At 38.1% G+C, this 20,971-nt stretch overlaps 1 protein-coding gene across 8 annotated transcripts in view; it reads left to right on the top strand.

Annotated features, from left to right (window-relative positions):
* CDK13 (cyclin dependent kinase 13) overlaps nucleotides 1-20,971 on the top strand; it is a 47,229-nt gene that overhangs the window by 6,816 nt on the left and 19,442 nt on the right. For 6 of the 8 annotated variants that reach the window (XM_065752703.1, XM_065752701.1, XM_065752709.1 and 3 more), the window contains exons 2-5: nucleotides 5,589-6,194; nucleotides 10,311-10,481; nucleotides 10,742-10,881; nucleotides 14,144-14,314. In XM_065752703.1, coding sequence (XP_065608775.1) covers nucleotides 5,589-6,194; nucleotides 10,311-10,481; nucleotides 10,742-10,881; nucleotides 14,144-14,314 — 1,088 coding nt within the window. The remainder of the gene's footprint in view (nucleotides 1-5,588; nucleotides 6,195-10,310; nucleotides 10,482-10,741; nucleotides 10,882-14,143; nucleotides 14,315-20,971) is intronic. The other 2 variants (XM_065752702.1, XM_065752706.1) reach the window with 1 other exon arrangement.

Raw genomic sequence — 20,971 nt, 5'->3', positions numbered from 1 at the left:
ACATTTTGGTTAAAATTAATCAGGGAATCTCCTTAACCAAAGAAATATAACAGTATGTTTTATTGCTAGGAAAAAGAATGTTGTGACAGTTTCAAAATTTGTAACAAAGAACACTTAGCTATCTTGAGTGTTTTTATACAGGGAACAAGTGCATTGTGTTAAGCAACGGCTGTTTTTTCTTAGTGGAAGAAAGCTCTGCTTTCTTTTTGTCCTCTGAAATATGGAGGAAAGCAGTGCTGGGTTTTGTTTTGGGGATGAATTCCTTACTAGCACTTTCTTCCTTTGTTTCTTTACACACACCTCTTTATATGATTTTTAGATAACATCTTGAATGTTTTTTTTCTGTTTTCGTATTTTAGCTAGACATAATATTATGCAATTACTTCAATTTCCCTCTGCAGCTAATCAGGTTGTGCTCCTCGTCTCCTTTGTTGCTGTCTGTGGGGAAGAAAAAAGCAGCTCTGTGTAAAGAAATTCTTTCTGATGCAGACTAGTCCTACTGTCGCTTGCAGTTTTCAGGCAAATCAGTTTTCTTTTCCTTTTCTGTATATAAAAAACACTGAAACATATTGATGGTTCAGAAGTGGTTTTATGGGAGTGAGTTTGGCAGTTTCACTCTCTAGGGACGTGGAAGTGTATGGAGTGCATTCACAGTGCTTGTAGAAGGCTATTGATGGATAAGCACAACACAAGTACCTGTAAATGGGACAGAACTTAAGGGTGCACTGCCAGCAGATACTGGTGCTTTCACTGGGTGGGTTACTTTCAGTGTGACTCCTGGCATCTGCGGACTTGTGTGAGAAAGTCTGGATTGTTTCTCCCTAGTAGCTGCTATCCTTTTGTTTTTGGTTACTTACTTACTTTGTTACTAATGAACTGTCTTAACTAACAGCAAAATAATTGGTGGCAAATGCCAGATGAGAGGCATTTTATGTATGCAAGTATGCGTGTTTAACAGAATTCTGATGGAATATATAGAGATCATTTTGTATTTCAGGTGTGTCTCCTGCTGTTTTCTCAAGGTCCCAGTCAAATGTTAGTGTCTTGTTAAAATGGCAGGCAGTGGCTACTGTGTAAGCCTGTTGCTGTGATTTCATCATTTCTTTGAAATGAATGTTGGCTCTGAGTAGTGGTAGTTGACTGGACCTGGCTATAGCAGTTTTTTACCATTCTCAAGGGTTCTGTGTGTGCTTCTGAGAGAAAGCTGTGAACATCCTTACCTTTGTTCTTGTGGCACTTTATGGGTGGGAACTTGCATGTAAGTTTTTGTCTCTTGTTTTGGGGAAGTTTTCTTGGGACTTAGGAACTAATGCTGATGAAAGGAAATAGTGATCTTTTCAAATATTTAACTACCAAACTTAGGAAAACAGCAGTTTAGTTATTTTATGTAGATCGCACTGAAAGCAATACCTCCTATTTATTTACATGGAAAGCCACAACAGATACAGAGAGCACAAAAACACCACTTGATAGAACAAATTCTTAGCTACTAAATGCTATTTTTCAACATAGTCAATGTAATCATTAGCCAGTTTGCACAGATGAGCTGATTGATGTGCCCTTCATCTCATGGCATGACAGCTGTGCATGGCTGTCCAGAATGGGATTTGTCTTTCACTTTGCCATTATCACTGCTGAAGCATACCACACACCACCTCACTGTGCTCAGAATCCACTCTTTGGTCCCCATAAATGTCCTGCAAGAGTGGATGAATGTCAGTGAATGCTGCTTTTTTTTTTCCACATGGAAGAATTTGTTAAACATGTCTTTGCTTCATACACACTTTCATGTCAGACACCATTTGGTCAGACTGCCCCTCTGCTGTGTTGGACTACAACAAATTACAATGGAATACTGGTGGGAAGGTTCAGTCTCTACTGTCAGACCACCAACATCCACCTCTGTCGTGGGCCAACTTAATAAAATAGGAGGCATTACTTTCAGAGCAGCTCTTGTAGCTTGAATTACTAGTGCTCTGACAGAGCTGTCTTTTATCCGTGATTCATTCTGTTCAACTGAAGATGTTTGTGTTTCTTGTAGTTGTTGCCTAGTGGACAGAGTGCAGCAAGACATTATGACAAAGGTCTTTGGGATGCCAGTGGATGAGTTGGTTTATTATCAGTGTGGACGTTCATTATGCGAATATCTTTTGCTGATATAAATAATCAAAAACTCAGAAAAATTAAGCTGGTGTACTCAGCTTATTGCATAACCATCATTTTGATCTGATAATAAGGGCTGCATTATATAGTTTAACTGGATCCTAAATGTCTGAGTGCCTGTGTTTTTGCTCCTTTCCTTATGGATGTAGTTCTGATGTGATGAAGTTATGCCATTTGAGGTGTCAGACCTCAGGTGGAGAACTTAGTTGGTGTTTTTTGTTGTTGGTGGTTTTTCTTTCCTGAGCTTGCGTAAATCCATGTTGACATTCCTAGCTCTCTGCTGATGTTGATAAAATACACACCTCGAGCCACTGTCAAGGCTTAGCTTGCTTATGTGTTTAATTTTGAAGGTAATATATAGGTTTACTGTGTTTTCCCCACCAAAGTGTTGGTAGCTGATCAGATTAATTGTTACTGTAGTTCAAATAGATTTTCTAATTTCATCCTTAGTAATGATTTAAATAAGCTTATTTTATTTTGAGCTAATGAGCAGAAACAGCCTTGTGATCAGACATGGTATCTCGGGAACTATGGTGTTGTAAGCTTCTGCTTTTGTTTTCAAGTGAATGTGGAATTACACCTGTTTATTTTGTTGACAGAGATTTCTTTCTTGGTGTTGGGCACCTTTCTAAATAAAACAACAAAAAGCACAGAAACTGTACTTAACAAAAAATATCCCAGACTTGATTTAAATACCTCTAGGACATGTTTTATGGTTAAAAATGGAGTACAGCTGAGGTGGATTGCAGTGGGCTCCTTGAAGGTGGAGATGGTGTTCTACGTGTGATGGAGTGAGTTTGTTTGAAATAACTAATCCAGGAACAAGGTGTGCAAGTAGATCTTTTCTAAGACAGGTCAGTGTCAATCTTGCAAGTGATGCATCAGCTAGAGGGGTAAATTTAGGACTCATAACACTTATTAGCTTGTAGTGGATGCTGGAGATGTGTAATTATACTGATTCTATTTCCAGTGCAGATCTACAAGCAGGATCCCTCCTTGAGATTTCTCCTCTCAGAAAGGGAGATGAATGTGACAAGAGCCCTCGCAGTTTGAAGTGTGTTTTATTACCTGCATAACTCTGCCCCATGTAGTTTCATACTGTCCTGTCATAACTTCATAATGTAGAACTTCACTTATATTTCTTTTAAAATTCACTTTTTTTTCCAGTTTAGCCACAATTCAGAAAATTTTATAAGTCCACAATACAGGTTTTAATTACTAAGACCTTCAAAGTAACAGTGAGAAGATTAACTTCAGTGGCATTTCATAATGGAGCAGAAATGCCATTTCAAGGGATTTTTTCTGAATAATACTGTTTTCATAGATGTTAATATCTCTTCAAAGCATGATGTAACTGACAATACTTAAGTAATGATTGAGTGTTTAGTTTTAGGAGGCAGAAGGGAAGTGAAGTAGCCAGTTATTCCAAATCCAAGTGATACTTAGCATTTTTCCACTAAAACCATTTTTCTTCCTTTTTTTTTCCTTTTTTTTTTCAACTCCCAAATTGAAATTTTAGCTGAAAATTTGCAAAATGGAATTCTCAATGTTTTGCTTTTATTTTCTTTCATTTTACTTTCATCTTATTACTCTGTAGTTATGCACTGCCAGAAAATTCTGTGAACGGCCTTCTTGGCACAGAATTGAGTGTGAATTTCCAAGTGTTGTGTTCTCATAGGATTTGAATTTTTTAACCATCTCTTCTAACTGTTTGGATCAATAACAATTTTATCTATTGAATTTGAAGCTTGTGATAGAGTATTCAATGTGTTCACCTACACACTGTTTTTGAGTCTGCTCCTGCGTAATCTTGATTGGTCTTAATGTCTTTATGTTGTTCTAGAAAGAAAAATCTTTTAATAATTTGGGAAAAAAAAGTGTTTACATCTGGAAAGTAACAAATACTGCCCAGAAAATAATGTTTTTATACCATATTTAAAACTTCATCATTTGAAGGTTTGAAATGTGAATTTACACTGATAATTAAAACTGTATTAATTATTATTGAAATTAAATTTAACATAATGCTGATTAGTGTGGACCGTGTTGATTGTTATTGGCTTTATTTTGATTTGCCCTAAACTTTGGGACACATCTACACATTGATGCAAACTTTTGAACTGTGAAGTTTCTAGATCTCCAGACATTTGCCATTTTACATTGTACATTTTAACATTGTTCGACAAATGGTATTTTTCTTATCCTGAATTAATTTTATTTCTCCCCTGTAAGTGATGTACCCAGGAAAAATAGATTTACACCAATCCTGAATTGAGATGATACTTGTAAACATTGTGAATCTGTTATTTTTAGTATTGCTTGGAATAAATAATGGAGTAAATTTTAGATGCTTGTGTTGTAGTGATGGACCTCACTAGTTGCTATCGTGCCCTTAATCACAATTAGTTTGTTTCATTTTGGTTTTTAATGAAGAACTGAATCAAAATTACTAGGAAATGAATGAGCAGTAATTTCTATTAGATGGTATTTCTGCGCAATTGAAGTTTGCTTTTGTAATTGTTAAGATTCTTTTCCCCCTTCCCTGCCCTCATTCTGCGTTGTTTTTCTTGCTATGATATTGTAAGCAGCTTAGACTTTTTTTTTCTTCTTTCTGTTAGGTGTTTTTATCTGACTTACCTGATGAAGATGTATCATAGAACTATTTGTGGATTATCATTATCTCAGGGGCATGATCTAGCGGTGGGTTGTTAGAGGTAGGGTAGTATGGTTAGGTTGCACTTAGACTTGATGATCTTGAAGGTCTTTTCCAACCTGAGCAGTTCAGTGATTCTGTGGTTTACCTTCATTAGATAAAGAAATATTGAGTACTTTCTTTCTGGAGAGACAAGAGGAATGTACACTTAAATTTTGGGAAAGGAATGCTAAGGTTTATCATTGTCTTTTAGCTGGTAACATTGCAACCATAAGTGTTCAGGATGTTTTCTAACGTTTTTATGATAGTTGCAAAAGTGAAACAATTTTTTTACAGTTCAGTGTTGTTTAGATGCTTCATGTGACACTACAACGTAAGTTTCATTTTGTTGAATTTTGGTTGTGTAAGCAACTCAGTTTTTCTGAAATATTGCAAATACTGAACGTGTTGACGCCTGCAGCACAGCGTCAGGTTTTCTTTAAAGGTGAATTCATTCCTGGTATGTAGTGAGGAAAAAACATCTGTCCTGTAGCGTACAGTTGTACTTTGCAGCATCTCTCTCATGAGAGAAACTGTATTTAAGAAAGCTTTAACATTTTCTATCAACCTGTTTAGATGTAGAACCTTGAATGTTGTTTATTCCAGTTAGTTTTGGCAAGACACTTTGCTATTTTGTTGCTTTTTTATTCCATAAACGTGGTGAGAGCGGTTGGTTTAAAAGAGAGAGAAACTGGACAAATATTTACTTGAGTAAATATTTTTTTTAAAACAGGCGATCAGCAAAATCTCGAAGCAGAAGTCCATATTCATCAAGGCACTCAAGATCTCGTAGCAGACACAGGTTGTCTAGATCGAGAAGTCGTCACTCAAGTATTTCTCCTAGTACATTAACTCTCAAGAGTAGCCTGGCTGCTGAGCTGAACAAAAACAAAAAAGCAAGAGCAGCTGAAGCAGCTAAAGCCAGTGCAAAAGCTTCCAACACTTCAACACCGACAAAGGGAAACACTGATGCTGCTGCAAGTGCACCTCAATTGAACAATGTGAAGGACCTGAAGAAAGTAAAAATTGAGCATACACCTTCTCCTACAAGTGGCGCAACTTTGAAGAATGACAAGGCAAAAGCAAAGGTCTCGCTTCCAGAAACTAAAGGAGAAAATAATTTGATTGCAGACAAAAATACAAAACAGAAAGCTGCAGTGGTAAAAGAGGAGAAAGTAACTGTTGTAAAACAGCAGCCGGTCACCATAAAAGAGAAAACCAAACCGAGTACACCGAGTGTTGTAACAAAGGAGAAGGAGCGAATTGTTGCACTACCGGCCTCCACACTGCCACCCTTGCCTTTGCCTCCCACGTTGCCTGAAGATAATGAAACTGACAGGTAAGTTGTGATGAAAATTTGCTTTTTGGAAATTCTCTGTTTTACTTATTTATTTTTTTGCTTTGGCATACAAATGGTAAGTAAGGCATGTCCAACCTGTGGACTGCATGCTACCTGACACAGCTCACAATGTAGCTTGCCCACTGCTACTGTACCCAGCCTGCCCAAGCCAACTCTCACTCAGCACCAACCGAACTTTGGAGCACTGTTAACCCTATCTGGCCTGAAACCAGCACACAACGAGTGCAGTACAGGGCTAACTCAGGTTATAGCAAATAACCGTATGTAGTGTGTAGCCATTGTTCTGTGAACAGGAAAATACATGCAGCTGTCCTTTCTGTTACAATAAGGGAATTTGAGAATAGGCTTCAGGATTGCTGAATATTATCATTTCTTTGGTGTACTTGCAACTTCATTTTCAATCAGCATAAATACGTGACCTGCAGATTTTCAAATGAAATGTGTGGAGCTTCAATCAGGCGTTAAACTGAAAAATTTCATCATGTCTCTCTGCTGAACTTTTGTAAGCCCTATCTTAGTAAGAGAGAAATACCTTTCACTTCACAGTCACACCTTATTCATCTAATTGCTTTTGCCAGTGCTTTCATTTGTGAACTGTTTTCAAGGGTGAAGCACAGGAATAATAAAATTTCATCAAAAATCTTTGACAAGCACCTTGAGAACTTGCTGAGAACTGCAGCCACTGCCATCAAACCAGGCTGGGGCATTAGTTTCACAAAAACAAGGTCAAGTGTCTCACTAGTTTTATGGGTTTGTTTCTGTCCTTTTTTGTTTTAACTAAATATTTTTATTTTTAATATTTTTTATCGCTTATATACACTAACTATATTATATAATTTTCGAAGGCTGCTCCACAAGTAGTGCTTCCTATGTTATTATGTTGGCCTACAATGTCAGAAATACATGTTGTTGGGTTGGCAGTAGGTGTTGAACCTTTCTGCCAGTATTGCATTATGTTTTGTTGCCATGTGATGGATGGCGGCAGAGGGGCAGTCTGACCAAATCGCATCTGACATGAAGTTCATCTGAAGCAAAGGTGCATCACTGAATTCCACTGTGTGGGGAAAAAAAGGCACCTGCTTACTTTCATCAGCTCTTGCTGAATGTTTATGGAAACCAAACAGTGAATGTGAGTGCAGTGTGGTGATGGTGGTGAGTGGTATGTTTCAGCAGTGGCGACAGCAACAGTGGGTCATATCTGCTGGTGCAGATATTTATGAGCTTGGCACACAGGTGATTGTTCATCATTGGTGAATATGCATTGCTGATGTGGCTAATATGTTGAAAAATTGTATTTTGTAGCAGAGAATTTCTTCTATCAAATGCTATATCTGTCCATACTGTATTGATTGTAGTTTCCATGCAGGTAAATGTGAGGCATTACTTTCAGAGCAGCCTGCATATATGTGGCCCAAAGCCATTCCTCTTCACTCAGTGCAGCCCAGGCAAGCCAAAAGGTTGAACACCCATGGTGTTACCCTGTTTGCTAGGTCAGGCTGGTGTAGTTTGTTCTTGCTCTTTGGTTGCTTAAGGTGGTGATTATGAGTAAACTGAAGGGGAATGTAATGTTAAAAATAGTTTATCTAACTGAAATGTATTCTAGAAGGAATTTTTTAATAAAAAGTATGTTAAAGAGATCACTTAAAATCGCAGGCAGGCAAGAACTTCAGGAATAATGCACGTATGTAGTTTCCAGGATCTCAAGTTCAGTGCAAATGTGGGCTTAGTTCTGGGGAGAAGAGTAGTTCAGTAGCAATATCTGAAAATCTTTCAGTAAGCTGAGGTAAAGGTTCTTTTATTTTATAGATGTGCGTTATTTTCATTTGATTCATGTTGGAGGTCACTATTATTTTGAGTACATGTAATGCTTTTTCCTGTGCTTTGAGAACTGTAGCATTTAATTATTGAAAGTTGTTAGAACTAGTGGTGTAAATGTTTCTATTAGCAATTTAATGCTGTGTTAAATGTAAGAAAATGCACAGGGCTTTGTGAGTCAGTATTACTTAACAAGACAATAGGTTGTTTTTTAGTAGTAAAAGAGAACCTTCAGCACCAGCAAATGTCATGCCAATTATTAAGCATCACATCTGTATGGAGAATGTACAGTTGCATTTGGCTTGGATAGAGCCATCCTCTGTAGGTAAACAGGATTACTGATGCTTGAGAGATTCACTGTTTTAACAGGCTTTGTATGCAGGGTTAAATGTGATAATATGAAATCAGATTCTATCCTGAAGATGTCTTATTGCTTCTCATTATTAGTATCTTTTAGTGTAATGTCTATTTTAAGTACCTGAATGGTTCTAAAGCACTGGGCTCATTTTCTTTATTAAAAAAAAAAAAAAAAAGTTTAATGCTTGCAAACAAACTACATCAGAAGTATTAGTGACAGGAAACAGAATGTCTTGATCCTGTGCACAACTTGTTAGTTCCTAATGTAGTGTCAGTTTACATTCAGCAGAAATCTGGTGAAACCATGAACAAGCTACCTAAAGAAACGGTGGTGCTGGGAAGCTGAAGACAAGGTTAGCTGACAGAGAAGACTGTTTGGGTGGCCAGCAGTGTGTGATTGAACAAAGCTGAAAAAATGCTGCTCACTCCCACTTATTCTGAAAGTTTGAGGGCAGAATTATGAGAGAATCAGAAATGTTTGAGCTTTAAAATTAAGGGCTTTACTGTAACAATTACTTGCTCCATTTGTGCTAATATGAACAGAACAATGAGGACAGTGTGTGCTTCCTTGAGGTGCCTCTTTGAATTGAGGCAGTGACAGCTTGAGAAGTGGTCTAAAATGCTCAAGGATTCTGATTTTATAGTAAAGCACAGACATAAATAAAGCATTCCAGTACTTTACCCGAGTATATAAAATTTGCTGATTAATTGCAATTAATTTTTGAAAGAATATGTGGCTTCTCCATAATGGAAGATAGAAGTTCCTACTTTATCTATGAAACCAGGTAGATAAGAAATTGCAAGAAAACCTCTCTTCCAGAAGAGGTTTTTTTTGAGAGAGATGTTGACAACAGAACAGTAGTGATCTTTGCGAATGTTGCTACCCTGGGAAATGTACCCTCAGAGCATGGCTTGAAGTTTTCTTTATGCAGTGATGGAGTTTGAAACTTGAAGGAAGAGTACTGAGAGCCCTCAGGGAGAAAGCCATGTCATTATGTAAAGATAGTCACGCCTTTAGTTATTTGATACAACTGTAGAAATGCAGCCATGGGAAGAAATCTGGACAAAACAGAAGCATGAATTTAAGAAAATTATCCTGCAGGAAGCATTGTATGTTCAGAATTTCCCTAATAGAGTGGAAGAGCATCTTTAGATTAGGAAGAATACTTTGCTGTGTTCTAGGGATTCTTCCCAAGACACAGATTGTCACTGTCTGTTGCCTAATAAAGGTTAATGATTTAAAGTAATAAAAATGCCTGTTACCTGTGACAGAAAAAGTAAATTTTTCACACGATTCTGATAACTAGAAACAAATTGAAATTGGAGTGTCTGCGGATATATGAGATTGGAATCTGCAAGTGGCATGATACAGACTGCCTTCTAATGCTTTGCAGTAGCTTTAACTGTGAAGCTAGTTATCTCTGAAGATCAATATTGAAGTGGATTAGATTAGGTTAGTCTTTTCTTTCATATGTGGTGTCAGTTACACTACAGATTTAACTGCTATACTTGTGATGCTTGACAGAACCTGAGCTAATCTGGGCCCTAAGTGACTTGGTTGGGGGTTCAGGGGGAGGGAGGGAAGTTTGGATGGCAGAAGCCTAGCCTATCTGGAACCCAGATGGGATTGTTCTGGCTGGTAGGGCTTGTTATGTCATCCAACATCAGTTTTCATCAGAAATATGAGGTCTTACCATCTGATCTCATTTTTTGTAGAATTTTGGTAGCTAGCTGTTCAGTCAGAGCTGCTTGCAAGTCATTTGTAAAGCTTAAATTGAACTTGTGTCAATTCCAAGAGCAATGTTAATGTATCAACAACTTAGAATGTATTTACAAAAAAAAAAAAAAAGAATCCTAGTAGGTTTTTTTGCTTTAATACCTACTACTATGTTCATTGTACTAGCAAAATTGTTTCTTTTTTAGTAGTTTGAAAGAGAATATTACAGTGAAGTCAGTTAAAGAAACAGAGAAGAAACTTCGCCATCTGCTTGCAGACTTGCCACTTCCACCTGAGTTGCCTGGAGGAGCTGAGTTAGCCAAAAGTCCTGAAGAAAAGAAACCAGCAGTTCTGCTACACAGCAAGAGGAGACCAAAGTATGTTTAAAATTTTTTTAATTTTATTTTAAATTCTGTCATGAAAGCAGAAGTGATAATAGTTTCTTTAAAATGTATTCTTTTCAAAATACTTCCGCTTTATATCCACTTCCTTAATACTACTTAGTCTTAAATCAAACTGCGTGGTTTATGGTAGTAACTGCTGGTTGATGCTAGTAAGGCTGTTAACTCATAATGTCTTTGAGGTTAAGATGATCCTTGGATGTGTTAGCTGCATCCTTAAAAATGTTGTTTTCTAGAATATGTGGACCACGACATGGTGAAACAAAAGAAAAAGAAATAGACTGGGGAAAGCGCTGTGTGGATAAATTTGATATCATCGGTATTATCGGTGAGGGCACTTATGGACAAGTTTACAAAGCCAGGGATAAAGACACAGGTAGGTTGAATAAAGTGAACGTACTACTGCAATTCTGAAGTCAATGGGTTTGAATTTTGTTTGTTTTCATAATTGTACACAATCTATGTATTATTTCCCTCAATGTTTTGAAATTTTTAGTTGTGTGCTTTGTTTTTAATCTAGCCTTTGTCTGTCTTTTGCTGCCTTAAACAATCATTTATTTGTGAAGCTGTGACTGAAGGTAGATGCTGAGTAGTCAATCTCTAAGTCTTATTCCTTGAACTTTGCTCAGTACACAAGTTTGAGGTAGTAAAGAAAAGAGGGTAAATACTCCAGGGAAACAAAATGATACAATCGATAGGATGATAAAGAATAATGAAGTTTGTAGAAGGCTGCAAAAATAAATGAAGCTATGTATGAGGTTTAGCCATTTTCCTTCTTCGTACTCTGCCATTAACTGGTAGTAGGAAGAGAATATATCTCTGTGCAGTGCAGCCCTGAAATGCTGCATATCGGGTATTTTTCTTACATTATAGCTGACAGCACAGCGGAGACATAGCTTCTAAATTTCACCTTAAAGCTATTGCTGAAATGAGCAAACAATCACTGCTATGATATGCAGGAATGTCACTGCTTCTAAATAGATAACAGTGCAACTTGTTTCCACAGATGTGCTCTACCTTGTTTGTTGGTTTTAAGTTAAATTAGTAGTTCTTGTTACTCCTTGCTCTTCTGTCTTATTTGTGCATGCGTTCAGTACTGTATAATTTCCTACTTCGGCAGTAACTGAAGCACATAGGATGACATACCAGCCTTTTTCTGATCTTCAGGTGAATGAGCAGTGTAATTGCTCTTCCTTTTCTGTTCTTGTCTGAATTTGCAAACCTTAGTATTTTGAGTTGAACTGTTAGAAATCTTTTCTTATGTCCTATGTTTGGAACCATTGCAAGTCATTGCTAGCAGCTTCTTCCACCCCTCCTGGGATTGTGGTCTTTGCACAGTTAGCTTTCTAATCCAATTATGACCATGTTGGCCTCTTTGGCAAGCTTCAGGTTTGTGTGTGGCAGTCATTTCCTAACCTCTCATAGAAGTTTTTACTCTCTATACTAAATGGGCCTGTATGGTTAGAGCAAACTTTCTACCTTTCCATCCATCCTTGAATTGAAGTCCTGTGTAAGGAGTGGCATTACAGCCTTCGAGCTACCTTGGAATAGGCTCTGCAATGGGCTTTTCAAAGCGAGGTTGAAGAGAGTGCATGGCTGCTCTTTCAGGCACCAGTTCAAGCTGATTCCACAGCTTTAAATCAGGGCTTTTGAGTACAGAAGTTGTTTGAATTCATGGTTTGTCCTTAGTGAATATTTCTGATGCTAACAGGAAAATTTATTTTTTTGTATAGTGGCTCCTGTCCTGCCTCTTATGCTGCAGCAGCTACCAATGAATTCTGTCAAGGCTTAGTGTTTTGCAGTAGTTTTTTGAACAACTAGTTAGCTCAAAATGAAGGACAGCTAATCAGTTCTCTATTATTTTTGTAGTTTCTGATGTTTCAGTGATCTCCAGTACCTGCACCATTGTATTTTCTGGAGCTGATCTTATGGAGCCTAGAAAACTGCAGTTATTCTTATATAGATTTAAAAGAACATTTCATGTCCTGTGTTTCCTTCCAAAGGATTTTATTATAACACGGTAATAGCCTTTATTGGTGAAGCTGTGATTGGAAGCATGGGTTATAGGGTTTTTTTCTTTGCCAGTGTGGATGCTTATACCTTCCTGACTGCTACAGAGTTTGAAAAAATAAAAATAAAAATAGAAATCATGATTGTGGTTCTGCAGGTTACTCAGGGAGAGTCAGTATACAGCATAAGATTTTCCCTCTGAGGGAAAATGTATCTTCAAATGTGTGGTATCAAGGTGCTGAGTTTAGAGGAAGGCTCTCTGGAGAGTATTTTTCATGACTTGGAGAAGGAAACATTTCCTACTTTGGAGTCCAAGTGCTTCTATTGCTACTGGTATTTTAGTTATTCTCTTGATAAAAGGAACTTCTGAGGAAGATACTCTGCTCTCTTGGTGGCCAGCATTCCTCAGCACTGTGCCTCCTGCCGCTTTAATTGAATCTTCCAAAAATGCACCTCAGAGGCCTCTCCCTGCACATCCATTCAGTCAGTGTGTGCCTTCTGTGCCTTTTCTGACCAGATTAAGTTGTACTGCAAATCACAGTATGTCCACAGTAATCTTTCTGACACTACTTTTTTGGCTTTCTGAGTGTTGGTATCATCTGTGCCTTTCTTCTCAGCCTTGTGCTATGTACAGGTCAGCTGTTTTACTTGAATTTCTGCTCCTTTCACATGAAGGACAGAGAGACCTTTGTCCGCTCTTCTGGTAGCCATCTCCTTACTGAACTTGTTAATGAATGAGTAATGTTTCATATTCTGCCATCTTAAAGCAGAATAGCTGATCAACAATTCTTCAATAGAATCTAAAGCAGTTCATATCATCTGGATGAGTAAATGATTTGTAAATGATTTGAACTGATGGTTGCTTCTTCCCTCCGTTATTTTTGATGAAGTTTTTTAGAGGTGGTGTTACAGCAGACCCCCTTCTGAATCAGTAAATCGTTTTGCACTTTTGTCCTGGCAACTTTTTAATGAAACTTTGTTCTTGTACTTGCAGTACTTCGTATTTGTTCTTCAACATGTGAGGCAAGCTCTTGTCAACAGACTGAAAGTATTCAGGAAGGCTTTTTACCTTATTTATTGGATTGATTAAGCAGGAGATTGTTTTGGAGTCCAACTTCTACTTAATCTAGTTACAAGCCAGCAAAGGAGATTGTGACTTTGCATGCTATTGGTGTCCTCCTTGTAGAACGTCTCTGTTCCCAAGATACACGTCAGTCTTTGTTATACTTTCTGATCGAGCCCTTGGGAAAGCAGTCCCCTTTTTTGTGTGTTCTTATCTGTGGTGGTATGAAAATGATAAAACCATAGCAGACATAGGTCTCTGTGTCTAAAGCTGCTGTTGGTAGGGACTTACTGGTAGATCAGGACACAAGTGAGGTGTGCAGGTAGAAGACAGTTATTATAGTGGTTAGCTGAAAATTCTCATTTATAATTGTGTATCTTTGTTTCCCAAAAATAATTTTGTTTCTGTTTGGCACTATGCATGAACCAAAATGTTAACTGTTTAGTTTTATAATCTCCATTCAGAAATATTAACAAATGGGAAGGATTTGTAGTGCAAAACAAACCAAAGTCACATAGTTTGGTTGCTAACCTTTTTTTTTTTTTTAATTCATATTTTCTCTTAGGAGAATTGGTGGCACTGAAGAAAGTACGATTGGATAATGAAAAGGAAGGGTTTCCAATTACAGCGATTCGAGAGATTAAAATTCTTCGACAGCTTAATCACCAAAGCATTATCAACATGAAGGAAATAGTGACAGATAAGGAAGATGCTTTGGATTTCAAGAAGGACAAAGGTTTGTGTGCAAACGCTAGGGTGGCTCTTTCTGGTCATGTTCTTAATGTAACAGCCTACTACTCTGCAGCTTAAGTTTCCTTTTTAAAAGTTTGAAATTGAGATGCTTGGTAAGGGATTATAGCTGTTACACATTTACTAACATAAGTCCTTAGTTCAGCTCTGCCTCTTGTATGTAGAAACATTTTTGTGAATATTTAGTGTGGTTTAAAAAAAAAAAAAAGATACACTTGGTTTCAGTTTGACTGGGACAGTTTCAAAAAGTGTTTGACTGTGTCCCTTATGGGTTAGGGGAGCCAGTAACACAGGGCATTTGTTACATGTGGGATGAGTTGTTTGGTTTCGGCTTTTTTTTGCCTTTTACTTTTCTCATAGTATTTTCTCATCATTTGGAATATTCAGGCTCAACACTGAAGAGGTTTTTTTGGTGGGTTCTTTTTTTCTTTTTACTCTCAGCATCAGTCTTGTTTGGATTGTGTTTGATTCTTTGGTTTTTTTGTTTGTTCATAATTGGCCGTGTGTGTTGAAGGCTAGAAGGATAAATGTTGTTTTTGCTCAAGTACTAGGCTAGCAGGCTTCTACTGTTTTAGTTCTTTCAGTGTTAAGTCTGGCTAGTCTGAATTATTGCAGCCTCTTTATCTTGGAAAATCAAGCAAACAAAAGGAAAAGTAGTTCTGCTGCTTGGGACTTTTGATACCAAATGATTGCTTGAAAATGTAGTTATTTTGTCTTTAGAGGCCATGTCCACAGCTATAGGTCTTACAGACCTATCAGTTTGGAGTATTTTAGTGCCGTAAGGCAATTAAGGTAGATACATGATCTGGTAGAGGAGGAATGTTGAAGTCTGGAACCTGTACTTGCTTCCCTATTCTCTTGAGTTTCTATACAGCATGTCTAACACCAGTGTGGAAAGGAAACAGTAAATGACCTTCATAGCCAGCTGAAGCAAGAGGTGATGTTGTGGTGACTCAGAAGATGAGTGTCAGAATTAGGCACAAAATCATTTATTTTTCCAAATTCTTTAGAAAGTATAGTACCTTGAGGAGTACGTATAACAATGACGACATTTGTTGTTTAAAAGTAGGAATTGTCTAGCAAAGCAGTTCCTCTTGATATATGTATGCATTTTCAGTGGTGAGCAACCATGTTAAACTCTGATCTGCAACACCCAGCTAAGACTTTTCACGTGAGTCTTGTACGAAGTCTCAATTAGGTCTAATGTTGGCTAAATGAGAGCACACTGAGCCATGTCTTAATGCTTATATTCACTGATTAATTTTCTCCATTTCTATTTGGTTCCATGTCTAAGGTTCAGTTGTAAATTTTTTTGCTTACTTCTCTGCATTTCCAGAAAACTCCAAGGGAAGAGATTTACCTGGAGATACTAGAATAAAATTAAGTTTTTGATATAGTCTTTGATATAGGAAAGCATTAGCATGGTGATAAGTCTGCTCTTGTGGTGTGTCTCTGAAAAGATGAAATTTTATTTTTTTTCAGGCTACTGCAGTCTATATTTCTCTTGTCTCCAAGAGAGATGGAGATTTGTAGCTGAGAAGTATTGGGCAAGTTGTAGTCCATGCAGAGAGCAAAAGCAAATTTGAAGTTCAGTTATTTTCATGGTAAACTATGGCAAGTATTGAAGAGGTAGTGATATACATTATTGAAACAAAAATTACAGTAGAATCAAATTGTTTGCATTCTCATGAATACGGTTATGCTTAGCATATGTTATGGTTGTCTTAACTTTGGAATATAGCTGTTAAAAACTCCCTACTGTTGAAATCTCATTTGTGAAATGTAGGGAATGAGAACATTTCTGCCAACATATGTTCATCTAGTTGTATGTGTAAAATTAATTTTGGTCTGCGACTGCCTGTTATCTCCTGACCTGTTACTAATCTACTCATTCACTTAAGATGTGGTGGGTTTTTTTTTTTTTTTTGTTCTTTGTTCTTTGTTTTTTTGTTTTTTTTTTTAATTGGGATTTCAGAAGTTTAAAATGTGTCAGATGGAGTATTCTGGCAATTCAATGAATGTTCATCACAATTTGTACTGTACTTACTTTAAGGATCTTTTTTTTTTTTTTTAAGATTGTAACATTGGCCTGCAAGCCATCAGTGGCTTTACTTGTGCCACCTTGTCTTGATACTTTTGAGCTGTCTTACGTGTTTTTAAATGACCTAATCTTATTGATGTAGACTACAATGTTGTTGAGAATATTAAACTAAAGATAGTGCAGGAAAAACTTATCCTGCAGTGTTTTACCTCAGCCAGCTTGGGATGCTGTCTCAACAATAGCTTTAATAGAAAGGTTTTTTTTTGTTCTACCTAGGCCAAACATTTGAAAAAGAAATGCAACACACTGGAGTAGTGACTTGCAAATGTTAAGAGTATTTCCATCAGTGAGAAAGCAGAAGTTGTTTGCATGAATTGGAAACATATAGTGAAGTGAGTTATATGTGGATCTTGTACACTGAAGGTGTTGAATTTTTTTGCCTTTGTAATCTTTAGCATGTTTGAAGTTACATTAGTAATCAGTAACACCATTTTCCAACACTTTGATTCTGACTGAGTACTGTTAGGTATAGCATATATGTTGGATTTGCAGAGGAGTGTCTGTTTTGTAAGTTGCTCTAGTAGCTCATCTCAGTGTAAGCTTTTTCTCCTCCTTCCTATTATTCAGAGCTTATATGTAAGGTTGGGAATGAAGCATCTGACTCAGTTTGTATTCTGTATTCCATGTTTATCTGCATAACAGTTGATTTAATAGATAAAAATCGCAACTGCTGAACATACTGTTAAAACTTCCTTTGCTTCTCTGAAGACATAAAGCTTTATTTGATTTGATCATACCAGTGAGCTATAGATGCCACTCAGTATTTTCATTAAGTATCAGAACTATGGTTATTTTTAAGATGTTTTCTCTCAGTTAGCTAGTGCAGGGGCAGTTGTGGGTATCAGTTTTTTGTGTTAGCAGAAGCATTCTTACACAGTTGTACAGTTGTGACCAAGTCACTGAGTCTGCTGCTAACTGTGCTTTCCTTCACTTTTTTTTTTTCTGGGGAAGTTTGTAACTTTGTCGATGCAATTGTAAAGGAAGAAGAGCAAGGTTGGATTAAAATAAAGAGTTACTGTTAGATATAGTAAAAATCCATGCTTCCATGCCAAATTAGTTGAGCCATTTCATTTAAGTTAGCAAGCAAATAGTTGGGAAGCTCTTATTCTGGGCTTTTATCATCTCTTGTTTGTTCTCTTTACTTTTCCTAGGACTCTCCCTTGTGCACCTGAGATGATCTTCTAGTTCTCCATCACCTGTTTATCAGCTCTAAGCTGTTTGTAAATGATCAGCAGTCTAATTATGGAACTGCCATGATTGCTTTTTATTAAATGCACAGAAGTACCTGGTTTACCTTTTATTGCAGTAAGTGTAAAGCTACATGAGTGTAGATGGTTCCTCTTCCTCCTTTCAACTGGAAGAGGTGGTTTTCATTTGATAACCCAAGGGAGAATGTAGAGCTTTGCTTGGGAGACCCTGATTAAAAGAGATATAGTTAAAATAGGAACTTGTTTGGTTTTGGTGTGTGTGAATTTTCTGTTTGGAGTATATGTGCTTGTTTCTGTAACTCATTCTAAAATCTAAGGTTACTTTAGGAAGGTTCAATTTTGAATTCATTTGCTGTATAAAAAACTAACAGACCATTTTAGGCAGGAAGCCTGTTATCTACCCCAGCAGTACAGTAATAGACTTGCGAAGAGGACTGAGACTGTGGAATGTTCTATGACTTAGCTAGCTACTTTCCTGTATCTATTATGAAGTATTTTGTCTGAAGGCTTTTTTTTTTTTTTTGTCAAAGAAGATCCTTGCCAGCAGTCATGCAGTCATCAGAGATTACTTTGCTACAGGATTCTTTGTCTGTTCCTTTTGTCGCTACTTTTATCTGGAATTCTTGGGAAGTCTAGTTAGAAATGAAAAATTCAGTGAATACATGCTACTTGGAGCCACTGAGAAGGAAAAAAAAAAAGCCAGTAGCATTTTGATTTTGTTTTGCTTTTATGAATTACTGAAGAGATGCTACCTAAGTAAGGATCTAAGTAGATAATCAAATATTTTTCCTCTTGTTTTCTTGCTGGTAAGTGAAATTAGGTGAATATTGACCCACATATAGGGATCTCTCTGTTTAGAAATATAAGGAGAAATGTTTCTAGATGAAGGTATTGTTTCTTCCTGTAGCCCTTTGATCAGGATATCACTTCTTCATTAGCTAATGAGTTGTGCTCAGTTGCAAGGCAGACAGGATCCATAATGGAATCAGGAATTCACATCTTCTCTGTCAAGTTTAAGGATTTGTCACTGTATTCCTGCATGTTTGCAGGTATAGAAGGGTCTTTGGATGTTATGCTTATTCATGTATTCCCATGTTGCTTTCCTTTCCTGCTCAAGCAATCTGAACTTCAGTTATTCCTGCTGCCTCCTCTCTGATCATCTTGCCTGCAAAGCAGCTTGTTTAACCAAAGTTTCTGAATTTCCAAAGCTGCCAGCTTGTCTTGCTGCCCCTGAAGTAGCTGCTAGAAGGAAACTTCTTACTCAAAACAGGCTGCCCAGGGAGGCTGTGGAGTTTCTTTCTCTGGAGAGAGAAAGCTCCTTCTCTGGAGCCTGACTGGCCATGAAGAGACAAGGCAAAGACCGGCTCTCCCTTTTCATTAATTGGAGGGATTGCACTCTCTTTTGTCCGTCTCTTCTGCTTAATATATTTAAATAGTCCCTTGCGGAGTTCCATTCCATCTGCACCTTGGCTTTCTTGACTCCATCTCTGCACATTCAGTCAGCATCCCTATATTCTTCCCAGGCCACCATCCCTGCTTCCACTGCTTCTATTTTTCCTTTTTTTTTTTTTCCCTTAGCCTGACCAGAATATCCTTGTTCAGCCATGCTGGTTTCCTGCCTCATCTCTTTTTCTGGGGGATGGAGAGCTCCTGTGCTCTCAGAAAGGCTTCCTTAAAGTGCTGCCAGCTCTTTTCTGTTCCTTTATTCCTAAGGACTGTTTTCCATGGGATCTCATCCAGCAATTCCTTCAAATTCCTTTAAGTCTGAAGTTCAAGGTCCTGACTCCAGGTTTGCTAGGCCCACATTCTTTAAGATCACAAATTCAACTAGGGAGTGATCGCTGCTCTGATCTTCTTTAATGATCTCTTTTGTGTTGGTGAGCACTAAGTCCAGCAACTCTTTACATTTTGTGTGTCTGTCCAATGCCTGAACCAGGAAGTTGCCATCCATGGACTCCAGTAGTCTCTTGGACTGCTTGCAGTTTGTGGCGTTTTCCTAGCAGACATCCAAGTGGTTGAAATCTCCCACCAGGATGAGAGCTTGTGAACATGATGCCTCTTGCTGGTAAAGCGAGGTCTCATCGACAGGCTTCCTTTGATAAGATGCCCTGTAGGTAGACCTCAACCACCAGATGTCCTTTATTGGCCTGGTTGCTAATTTTAGCCCACAAGCTATCAGTCTGTTCATGACTGTTTCTCAGGGGCAGCACTTTGCAATTCATCTACTTAACACAGAGGGCAACTCCCTCACCTCTCCTACCTTGCCTATGCCTTCTAAAAAGCTCATACTTCAATCTGTGAGTTATTATCACACCATGCTTCTGTGATGGCAATAATATTGTAGTTTTCCACTTCATCCTGTTTTTTTCCATTGCTCTGTGCATTGGTACAGAGGTACTTTGGCTGTGCTTTTGGCTGCATTACCTTCCTAGAGAAGTCTTCCCAAAAACCTCTGGGAAAAAACTGAGGGTTTCCCCTGCTGCTCCCTGAAGCAACGGTGTTCCCTGACTCTTCTCTGTTTCTCAGCAGTACATCCCCTTGCCCCATCGAATCTCGTTTAAAACCCTGATGATAAGCTCTGCCAGCTTACTGCCTAGTATATTCCTCATAAGATGCAGCAGGTTATGAGCATCCACTGACACCTTGTTCCTTGATCTTAGCTATGCTGTCCCACAGATTTGTTATGGGTAGGCTTGCTATAGTACTCTTCCCCCTTCAAACCTAGTGTAAAGCCCTTCTGTGAACCCAGGCAGCTCTTTGGCCTGAATTCTTTCCCCCCACGACCTAGGTTGACCCCATCAACAGCTATCAGGCCAGGTGCCAAGCAAACTGCCCCATGGCAGTAAAATAAATAAATAAATTCCTGCAGTAGCACCAGCTTCTCAGTCATGTATTTTTCAGATGGGTTTTCCTGCTCCTGTAGTATCCCTTCCACTGAAGGGATGGAGGAAAACAGCACAACGCACTGCTCCATCCCCAAACTGCACCAGTCCCCTAAAGTCTCTTTTGATAGCCTTAGGCTTTTCTCAGTGGCAGCATGGCTGCCGGCCTGAACTATCAGTAAGGGATAATCAGAAGGGCAAACTAGATCAGGGAGTCTCCTCGTAATGCCCCTGAGCCGGTCCCAGGGATGCAGCACAGTGTGGGTAGGAACACAAATGGAATACCCTACAGGTAGGGTCTGGCTGATTTGTGTATGGAGCCCTCTTTTCATCTTAGATGGGAGCTGCACTTTCCCTTATGGTGGAGGCAATCTTGAGCCCTGGAGTTGATCTCCTTGCTCAGGACAACCTCTTGGGTGGACCTTCCTCCATATTCTCACTTACCTGTTCCT

This window comes from Cyrtonyx montezumae, unplaced genomic scaffold, assembly GCF_038088225.1.
Source record: "Cyrtonyx montezumae isolate F1298 unplaced genomic scaffold, pur_monq_1.0 scaffold_8, whole genome shotgun sequence".
NCBI classification, from domain to species: Eukaryota; Metazoa; Chordata; class Aves; order Galliformes; family Odontophoridae; genus Cyrtonyx; species Cyrtonyx montezumae.
The sequence above is the reverse complement of the archived record's forward strand: the minus strand, read 5'-3'. Positions and strand labels throughout refer to the sequence as shown.